At 41.4% G+C, this 10,366-nt stretch overlaps 2 protein-coding genes across 2 annotated transcripts; both read right to left on the bottom strand.

The window, feature by feature from the left end:
- Positions 1–405: 405 nt before the first annotated feature.
- On the bottom strand, positions 406–5,717 carry trappc1 (trafficking protein particle complex 1). Its single transcript, XM_022239547.2, has 5 exons — positions 5,558–5,717; positions 4,340–4,445; positions 2,575–2,645; positions 1,835–1,973; positions 406–1,573 (listed from the first exon to the last, which is right to left on the bottom strand). Exons 2-5 carry the CDS (start codon positions 4,436–4,438, stop codon positions 1,445–1,447), a joined length of 438 nt encoding a protein of 145 aa, XP_022095239.1. The 5' UTR covers positions 4,439–4,445; positions 5,558–5,717; the 3' UTR covers positions 406–1,444.
- A 218-nt stretch (positions 5,718–5,935) lies between these two features.
- rhbdd1 (rhomboid domain containing 1) lies at positions 5,936–10,360 on the bottom strand. The gene is made up of 7 exons (XM_022239545.2): positions 9,995–10,360; positions 9,342–9,538; positions 8,833–9,004; positions 8,294–8,452; positions 7,675–7,923; positions 7,240–7,401; positions 5,936–6,721 (listed from the first exon to the last, which is right to left on the bottom strand). Exons 2-7 carry the CDS (start codon positions 9,474–9,476, stop codon positions 6,534–6,536), a joined length of 1,065 nt encoding a protein of 354 aa, XP_022095237.2. The 5' UTR covers positions 9,477–9,538; positions 9,995–10,360; the 3' UTR covers positions 5,936–6,533.
- Positions 10,361–10,366: the final 6 nt, after the last annotated feature.

Genomic DNA, 10,366 nt, shown 5'->3' with positions numbered 1-10,366 from the left:
CGAATAAATTACAACATCATGCAGTAAAACTGTATGTCCGTGAACCCCGGCCGCTTATCTTGAAATCACTAAAGAGCGCCTTTTCTAAACTATGTACGGACGTCATTAACTTTTTATATGAAGTCTGTGTGTGTGTGGGGGGGATGTATCGTTCTAACATGCATTTGGAAGTCAGATTCTAAAAACTTCCATTATGCAAACGTATGAAGGTTGCTTTTGTTACTGGAATAAGAAGGAATTCTTACATCCACTTCCAACGGGTGGGGGCAACTTTTTCTTGAGAAATTGAGCATTAAAAAAATTGCAGTCCGAGTCCAATTTAGGACTAAAAATAAATATTCATCAACTAGTATCATTACTTCATTATAGAAATTAATGGAAATACTCTCACATGGGCAGCAAATATACCATCTACAAACATGTGCATTTATTTACAAGAAGAGAGAGAGAGAGAGAGAACTTCTTACTAAGAATCAGGCTTTAATAACAAAGTTTGGGGAAAGGAATAAGCCAGTCGGGTACACATTGTATATACCAACAGTGCATGCCTTGACTGGAGCACATCCAAAGACATTTGGGAACAGCAGCATTCATGCACAAATCGTCTGCCCTATCAGAGCTATTTAGCACAGCCATATGCCACCTAACGTGGGCACTTTGTTCCCTCGGACTCGTGTATTTTTGAAATACCAAACTGACCCAACAAGTGTGATGTAGCGACAGCAGGTGCCAAAATGCTTGACAGCAGTTGGTGTGTTGAGGTATAAAGCATAGAGTGCATGGATGGGATATAGCTGGCATTCAAACTGTTTGACATTAGGGAACTTCTCTTCAGATGCTTAGCTATTCTGCTTAAAACAGTGCTAAGAGAATAAATGCATTATGCTACAACGGACAGAGAGCAGTCAAAGAGACTGTAGCTGGTAAACCGTTTTTGCTAAGCAATATTTTTGTGCTCAGCAGAATTGACTCCTTGGCAGCCTCTCTGGACACTGTGCACAGCTTAAGCCTAAGCAGTACAAATGCTACTTCCATCAAAACATTTGTGCAAATTCTGTTGAAAACTAGTCATGTACAGCTCCCCACCTCTCAGTGTCAATCTACGTCTTCTGTATCAAGTTCAAAGAGCTCTCATTTTCTGAACGTGAGGCCCAGCTGAAATAGTAGTTTTGGTTGATGACGGCGAGGACCAGACTAAAACACATAAAGATACGAAGTTTTGGGTCCTCAGAGGCAGATTCCAGGCTTTTCTCCTGATAATTCCAACACATCTCATTCCTAGCAACACAACTGGTCTAGGAATGCCAAGGAAATCAATATATACATGTTTACACACTTCATATGCAGGATGTCTATGGGTCTGGTTTCAGCCTCCCAGGCTGTCCTTTGCAAGTGGGAAAATACTACACTAATCAATTCAGGATTTCCGACATTACAAGTTGGTTCAGTTCACTTTTGCAGAGAAGAAAGGTAGCCCCCTGATATAGCTGTCAAGTTTGGTCTTGAAGAGTTGACTGTTGATGGGCTGGCTTAGCTTACATAAAGGATTCCTCACAACGTACTCTACAAATAGCTGGATAAATATGGAATGAGACAAGAGTAGAAAAGTTAGCCATCTATTACAGAAGAATTGTGTAGCTTGCTCAATGGCTTCAGAAGACTTCTGGTAATAAGTTACATGCATCATTGAAATAACGTAAAGTCTGGGCCAACTTCAAGTAAGAGAAACCACATTTTCAAAGCTTAAACGAACTTAATACATTGGTCAAACATCTCAAAAATTTGTGCAATGTGACAGCAAAAAGCTAGAGTGAAAGTTGTGCTGTACACTTACTGCACTGTAGATGTGTTGTAGCTCGTCGCGGATGGAGCTGACATTGAGGCTCGTGTTCATGACAAATTTCAAGCCACTGGCTGTCTCATGGAAGTGTAGCTTGTACGAGCTGGTGCAAAAACTGGAGAAGCCATCCTTACTTCATGGTAAAACCCGTCATGGAAACAATGAAGAGTGAAGTGGGGGTAAAACCTCAGGCCACCTGAATTACTTTACTGGTGCTGAACTGAGATTTCCAGCCAGATGTTGGAAGCTTCTTAATTTCCATAGCAAATATTGGAATAATTGGTGAGGGAACAGGTTAAATTCAATCCTAGTTATGAGATATAAGCTGTGACCTTTACTTGAGTGTCTAAGGTTGCCCTTCAGCCAAAGAGGCACTGTGGATCAAAGGGTTCAGTTGACAAATTATAAATACTTGTCAAGTTTTAGCTAAATGTTCATTTTGTAGCCACAATCTTTAGAAAGCAGCACGAAATATAAGTTTTTTTTACCTTGGCAAGGATTGTAGCCAAAAATTTGTAAATATTTGACCTGTGGTAAAAAAACGACAATGAAAATGCTGGATTATTGGGTATGTGTAAGTTTCCCTGAAGGCTGGTTTCTATCTGATATTCTTCCTTTCCATTAAAGGAGTGTTTATAGCCTTGAGTGTTGACAAGGTATACCAAAGACATAACTAGATCTGACGACCAGAAAATGTCATTTCCCTTTAAAATTCAAATTTTTTGAAAGGATACAAATCAACAGGTGCCATCCGACTGACAAATGACTTGATGGAGAAAATCATTCCATACATAAGCTTGAACTCCTGTAATGGGGAAAAAAAATATAAATTTCCATTATTGACAGACAAAGTAAAATGCATGCTTAATTGATGATATCTTTTGATGTTGGATAGTAAACAGTTGAGCTTTTTTTCTTGGGTAAAGGATAAAAATGGACGCGGTATATTTTATCCATTTGAGAAGCCAATGCATAATAACAAATATATGTACATTTATCTTAAGACCGTTATGCCCCAAGGATGTCACTGGTCCCAATTATAAGTGGGCTGGTCCGACTATAGCAGAGTACCAGTGTAAGCCTGCATGTACCAACGTCATTTTGTTTCTTGTCCTAGCAGTATCTAGTTTTCATATTTATAAATGAAAATTGGCGTATTTTGGATCGATTCTGCTGGGTGTGAGCTGCAAAAGGTTAGCCTTTGATCAAGATGCCCGCGGCGAAATGGATAGTCAAGACCACACGACGAACTGCATGCAAGCCCTGCATGCAGTAGCCGAGCTGTGTGTGTCGTGGACCGTGCGAGCCACCGAAAGCGCCTTTGGAGCTTTGTATCCAGTGGGTTTATCTGAATTATTCAATATTCTATGTTTATAAATTATTCACATTTCTCTGAACCAATTGGGTTTTGGGGGCTAAGTAGTCCGAGTATGTTAGGCCACTAAGGTGGAAAGCTTGTGGTAGCACCATGCAAGGATACAATCTCTTTTGTGAGTCTGTATGGTTCTGAAAAGAACCATGAGGAACTCAACGTTTTGGACAGTATGCTCTGTCCGTTGTCAGGAGACTGAAGAGATGCCAACAGAGAGTGGGGCTTACGTTGCGTTCGTGAAGTCTTTGCACAACGGTGCGACCAAGTATTTAAAACTTTTGCCTTATACAGTTGGAAGATTGACAAATACAGTACGTCTGGACCCTCCAAAACAGCCTTCACGGCCAATATTTGCTGTGGTTTCAATTTGTCGATTGGAATCCCAAGCTTCGGTGTTGCATATTTGAGGCAATTCTGGAAGAGATTGTCTTCTAGAGCTTACACCACTGCCGGAAAGGACGCTGTGTTGAATACGCGCGCCATTGTAATGATGAATAATTTATTACATGCACCACAGAGGCAATCGTTTTGATTGGTGGAGACTTATGCCTATGCATATATCGTATCTGCTACCGAAACGGTAGCAAATGTAAAGAAAATCATAAGCAACTTGGGGCAGATCTCCAAATGCGTTCAGGGCATGCGTGCGGTTCATCGTGTAGTCTTTCTTCGTGCGTTGGTTTGGTGTTTAAACCGGTCTCCTCCAGCTCCTCGCTCTTGAGCGACTACCCATTTCACCATGGGCATCTTGATCAAAGGCTACAAAAGGTTGAGAAATTTTCCAAGAAATTTGCCATCAAAAGTTGGGCTGGTCAAAGTGCAGCACTTAGGTTGGAATGGTACAGCATGTTCAGATAACTCATCCAGGCGATTTCATGCAGTTGGATTTCTGAAGATTTCAAAGATTCTGAACGGTCCAAGCTAAGCAGCTTTTGCTGGCACAGATGATGTGGTTAAAGTGGTTTAAACATAAACCATATGGGACAGCTTAACCCAGGCTCAACAACCTAAAGCCAGTAAGGGGGGGGGGCGGCAGATTTCCCACTCCCACTTCTGGTTCTTTGTGGTACACAAATGGTGATGACCTATAGCAGGGAGGAGGGGTTTGTAAAGCTTTAAGTAGGTACCTCATCCTGTGACATTCCTGGTTGCTTTTCACGCATCCATTCTTGATAGTACAAACACACACCATTACGGTCGAATATGTACAGGTTGTAAATAGTCATTCTTGATCTGGGATTGGGGAAAATATGATCAAAAAAGGTGTTCACTCAAAAGTTCTCCAAACGCTAAATCCACACTAAAATTACCGGCATGGTTTCCCATGTTTCTGTGGTGACTAGGTGAGTCGATCGGGCCATGCGACTATGCATGGTGTTACGTGCCAGGCCAAACATTGAAACAGGGCTCCCACCATAAAGCTATATACAAAAACTAGAGCGCCAACTCATGTACAAACTGATGCCTGGTGGGCACATCCATGTTTGTGCAAAAACCTATGGAAATTAGAAATTTGGTATGGCTTTTCAATGAATATTTGCATATCTGTGTCTGAATTCTAAAATGATACGTAAATAAACTGAACACATAATAAGTGAATGAGCATTTGATTTTGCTCTACGCGAAAGAAACACATGCAAACGTGTGAGCGTATTTTGAATTTTGCTGTGACTTTTTTAATTGGACTTTCTCATCGCCACCTGTTGTGCATGACAGCTACTGCTATAGAGCTGTCAACTCAATAAAATTGACTGTATTAAGGGAACAAATTATTAATTTAGCTGAACTTATTGACTGAAAGACAGCCATTGACAGACATGCATACGAAATCGGCTGACCTTGCTCAAATGTATAAAACAGTCGTTTTGAAACAATCAGCTGTGGATGTAAATAAACATGTGAAATGGCTCTGTAACCCCAGAACTGTGGTGGATTGCACATGGTAAATTCAAAATATCAGTGCCAAGGTTCCTCCCCAGAACTGTGGGGTCCGACATCTACATCAGACTCCACAGTTCTGGGGCTGGTCGGGTACACCCTGCCCAATTAGCGCTCTACTTTTTACATAGCTAGCTAATGCACATCATTCAAGCGGTATGATGTCCAGGAACTTCTACACATTATTGATACTAATGAATAACACAAAGGGTAAATTTGCCCCTTTGCCGTGTGTCATAGTGACGTCATGCCGACCGCAAAAATACATCAACGTTAGGGCATGTAATTACTTGCTATGTTGGGCTGTTTGTGAAGACATACATGACATAGGCCCATCTTGATCAATATACGCCTACTGCACAAATCGCCTCAGATGTGGCTAGTCCCTTCCTTTTAAGTTCACTTACCAAAGATAAAATTGTCACGTTTAGGCAATCAACGTCACCTTTACCATGGTACATTAACACCAATTTTGACCGTTTCTCTCTAAAGGGAATTGGCCCTTTTCACATTTTTTTCCCGAATGGTCTTCGTAGTCTAGTGCATTGCGCCCTCATTCAATCAGCCAACAAATCTCGTCAACAGAGGGCTCCCTTCCATTTTGAGACCGGGACGGGAGCGGGTAATAAGAAGGGGGCTGTATTTTCTGTGTTTCTCGTGCCAACTTTAAGAAACGGGTGACCCATTTGGGGAGGATATTTCTGCCTCGAGTATTTCTTTTTGTTCTTCTTGGGCTGATATCGTTTTGGGCACAAAACTAACAGAAATGGAAACAAAGTCAAAAGTAGAAGTTGAAAAGATTTTTATTCAACAAAGTAAAGAAAAAAATGTTAATTACAAATACATTTACAACTTTGTTTACTCAGTACTACCATTAAATATTCACTATTCCTTTAAACAAGCTAAAGCTGTTGAAAATGACACTTATTTCCCACATGTTACATCCTTCAAAGCAATAAAGTAAAACCAAAATGACTACACAAATGAGCATTGACCGTTCTCCATTATAAATTTCAAAAATTCTGAGAATGGCCCCCTACTCTCCTTTAGTCACGTGACAAGTCCTGAACACCTCCTTTCAACCTTGACCTTTCCCAGCTGCCCGTTTTTAAATGCTAGGTTTATCAAAATTTGACACAAATTTCATGAGCAGAATAATGAAGGCAGCTTTTACAGGAGAAACCTTGGGATCTACTTGCCCCTCGAGCACAACGCATGGTCTGTGGCTTCTGATTGGTCATCCTTGATTGGGCCACCTGAGCTGGCTAGTAAATTTACAGTTGGTGTTCCAACTCCAGCAGGAGAAAAATGTCGTGTCAAGCTTATTTCTTGACGGGAATAAAACTAGTCCATAATGAATATTTACAGCATGCACCACAACCCCTATCTATCAAATCTTGCCAGACGTCTTCTGCGTAACTCCTCATCGTCCAAATAACCAGGAGCCTGCGACCTTGGACCTGGCTCCTGGGATAAATCACTGAGGTCAGGGAATAGCCGTGGGGTGTTCTGCTGTTCATTGTCAGGAGGTGCGCTGGGCATGGGTGGGGCAGTAGGGAGTCGACTGCTGCCTGAAATAGATACAAATGTATAACTTGTGAAAGCCAACTGCAAATCCCTATGCCAAGCCCAAGAGTTGGGATGGGGCAGAATTTGCTTTTGCTAATAAGCAGATGGAGATATATATCAATTAGCACAAGATTGTAAGCAGAACTGTCTTGCTGACATTTGCTTAGCACAATTCTCCCCATTCCAGAAAGGTAAGCTTTTCCAACTGTACAGAATATCCAAAACCCTGTAGGGATATTTACAAAAGTGGAATATCCCTGTGTGACAGGTGCATTGCAGAAATGCCTTCCAACAATCTGCCCCGAGCGGGACCAACAGAGGGACACTTCATTAATGGGAACTGCTTTTCACTGGTTCACAAAAGACTATGAAATGCATGCATAGCAGTTAACTTGCTACCAACAAAATGAACACTCCCCACCAGCATGGCTCTTTTCAACCGATGAGGGGGTGCTTCTGCTCAAGGCAGAGACTGTTTCAGACTTCTACAACTGAGGTTCCTGTCAGGTATTGTACTGACCTGTTTGTAGACTGGCCCTGATAGCCTCCTGCATCTGTTCCTCTTCACTCATGCCGCCTGCGTAGTCATACCCCCCAGGTTGCCTGCCCGTGGCTCTGCCCCTAGTTGCGGTACCTCCTTGGGCGTAGGAACTACGACCAAGCCTACCTGAACCGTGAAAACCTGACGAAAGAAAGTTCCAGAGGAAAGTATACATCAGATTCGTAACAGGCTTGTGCAGAGAGGTGTGTTGTAAAGCTAAGACTCTGTGTTTGCTTTGTTTCTTTCACAGTAAACGGGAATTTAATACACTCCAATCAGTTCACAAGCACTCTTAGGCTATGTCTGAAAGTTACGGCTATGGCTGGAACAACCTGTGAACCTATAGGAGCCACAAGCTGGCAGCTACAGCCACTTCTCATATACGTATGTCACAAGCAAAAAACAAGGCCTTACGTGTGCCTTGTCTTGGTTCCAGCATCGACGGGATGACATCCATTATTGGCTTCAGCGGCCCCTTAACAAAGGCCAGACCCACCAAAATCCCAGCAAGATGGCCCGTAAATGACGCCCTTGGTACCAGGAGCTGGATGAGTACAAGCTCCGCCCAGCATGCGTAGCGTGATGGTACGGGAAATCCCATGACGTATTGGGTGCCGGCTGGGGTGTAGTGAGTTGTCAGAACCTTCAAGGCAAATATAACCCCTAGGGGAACAAATGAAATATTAGACAGCAGGTCCCACACAACTTCATGCAAATCTGCTGCCAACAGTGATAAAAATAAATCTGTGAACTTTTTTCTTTTGAACATTTTAGCCAAAAAAAGGCTCAAGACTTGAAAACATTTTCAGGCCAAATATTACAAACAGGAATTCAACTTCCACTAGAACTGTCACAAAAGTGCACGCTTGCTTAGGCAGAACTTAATACCTAGACCTCTTGTTAACAGAGCTAAAATAGTGCCATTTTACCCCTTTACAGGAAATGTTCTGAAAGTTATTTCAGTTCACCTGGGGGAAAAGATCCCGGTCTTTTGAATCACTTGTCTTGACTTTTAAGACTTGTATCTCGTTACCTGAAAAGCCTGCGGCGCATGAGACAATGTATGAATCGTCGTCCAGTGCTTCTGCCACAGCCACATTGAGCCCAATCATTGTTATGTTGGTGAGTAAGGAGAACGCTGCGATAAGGTATGCAAAGTAGAACGTTCCAAAACGTCGCTCTAGTGACAGACCTATGAATCAAACAGAAAAGAGTGAAAATTGGATGACCTACGAATCAAACAGAAAAGAGTGAAAATTGGATTGCTGGAATTCTTCTAAGCTTGAAAGTAAAGACTAAATTGTTCACAAAGCTTACAAATACAGCCATCACTGAAATCTAAACTTTTAGAGCTTGTACGACTTTCACAAAAAGGAGGTTTTTCCTTTGAATTGAAAACTGACGATGTAGAATTAGAGGATCACATTCAGTTTTCCTCTTGGACACCATTTGAATATGCAAACTCACAGCTACAAGTCCATGTAAATTACCTTGGACATGCAAAACTAGGGCATCAATGCAAAGCAAACAGAGTTCCTTATGATGTGTAGGCATGGAAGCATTGTATCTAACCTTTCCACAGGAACGACACCATGTTGAAGTAAAGATGCCAGTCATCCAAATGGAACCACGCTGCCAAGGCCAGCCGTGCCCAGTCGCCCTGGTACCAGACACTGTACGTACTCACACAAATATTCTTGATTGATGGAGAACGAAAGTACATCCGAATGTATGGATCAAGGACCTGATTGGAGCAGATACAAGGAAAGGAATCTTGAAGCTTGTTGCAAAGTATTTGTGAATAAGAGATCAGTATTAAGTTCAGTTCTTTCCTCTCTACATGAAAAATAATTTAAAAGTATATTTGTAGAGTGTCACGCTGGTCAACGTCAAAAGGTCAGTTTGAATTTTTAGTTGCCACATATTAAAAAAAAATCTTTAAAAAATCATTAAATACAATGTTTTTATTATTGTAGTGGATTAGGTTATATTTAGAAAAATTATGAAATTAAAATATCTCTATTGTGCAACTCATTCTTTACGGTTTGATGTAACAACTGTTGTGACTGTATAAAAAATACCTTGAGATAAATAGCAACATTGATAGCAATGGTTCCTAGGGTGGTCGGTGGAATGCGGTCAAAGCCAACGCGCATCAACTGACCAACTAGGAGCAGTAATCCAAGTCCCTCCCTCCTTCTCCTAGGTTGAAACATATCGGCGACAGCAACCAACCTCCCAATGGAGACAGAAGTCGTAATCTCCAAAAGCTGTAATTCTGAAATGGAATGCGACTTTTGTTGAAGAAGTGAAATCAAGTCAGCAAAGAATACATCCCTAGAGCTATGGGGCTCCTTGCTCAGGTCTTGGCCTCTCTGAGTTCAGAGAGACGGAGCAAAGAGCACCAACTTCTAATCACAGCAAGGGCAAGTTGTCAACAAACACTGTTTGAGACACGTAGGACACGTACACGCAGAATAAAGAAATGATTATGTGCTTGGCATCAGGAACTTTGTGATGGAATAATATTATGCATTAACATGATTAAGCTAAGTACGCAATTAAACACTGAATTAATGAGTCAACTGGTCGAAAAAGTACATTATAAAATCTCCATTACACTGTATTCAAGCTGAATGGAGGAACAGTCAAGTTAGGTTTTCCAAGCTTTTTGATAATAATTATTAATACTTCCTGTGTTTTTACTTAAGTTTGTAAAGCCCGGCCAACTCACCTCTTCAAACAATGACCACGAAAGCAATAAAGTGACACGTAGGATTAAGCTTTATAAAAAATGAACGAATTAACAATATCCCACACTTCGCGGTGGCCTTTCTTGATCATTCATGCACCAAGTTGCAGAGTTATCCTCAACACATCATCGATATGCACGATGATTGGTTCAGTCAATGGTTGCATCATAAACTCCCCCGTCATGCCCATGCTCTTGTGACACGTGTCCTTAGCTTCAGAAGCACTATATCATCTTCTGATTTTGACACTTTGTGGCAATAAATGAAAAAACGGTCTAAATCTTAAATTTTTTTCGAAACACCACAACACATAGATTGACCAAGGAGGTACCACTGCCATTGACAAAACGAGA

This window comes from Acanthaster planci, linkage group LG14 (genome assembly GCF_054643075.1).
Source record: "Acanthaster planci isolate LZ-2023a linkage group LG14, COTS_SCS, whole genome shotgun sequence".
Classification (NCBI taxonomy): domain Eukaryota; kingdom Metazoa; phylum Echinodermata; class Asteroidea; order Valvatida; family Acanthasteridae; genus Acanthaster; species Acanthaster planci.
Note: the sequence above shows the minus strand (reverse complement) of the source record. Positions and strands in the feature narration are given on the sequence as shown.

What these genes read in the sequence shown, in the direction of transcription:
- rhbdd1 (XM_022239545.2), bottom strand. Translation starts at nt 9,476, where the DNA reads ATGTTTCAACCTAGGAGAAGGAGGGAGGGACTTGGATTACTGCTCCTA. An exon ending in ATGCGCCGCAGGCTTTTCAG is followed by an intron (nt 7,924 to 8,293) that starts GTAACGAGATAC and finishes TTGTTCCCCTAG; the next exon opens with GGGTTATATTTGCCTTGAAG. An exon ending in CAGGGCCAGTCTACAAACAG is followed by an intron (nt 6,722 to 7,239) that starts GTCAGTACAATA and finishes TATCTATTTCAG; the next exon opens with GCAGCAGTCGACTCCCTACT.
- trappc1 (XM_022239547.2), bottom strand. Translation starts at nt 4,438, where the DNA reads ATGACTATTTACAACCTGTACATATTCGACCGTAATGGTGTGTGTTTG. An exon ending in CAGGAATGTCACAGGATGAG is followed by an intron (nt 2,646 to 4,339) that starts GTACCTACTTAA and finishes TCCCCATTACAG; the next exon opens with GAGTTCAAGCTTATGTATGG. An exon ending in CGGATGGCACCTGTTGATTT is followed by an intron (nt 1,974 to 2,574) that starts GTATCCTTTCAA and finishes TTTACCATGAAG; the next exon opens with TAAGGATGGCTTCTCCAGTT.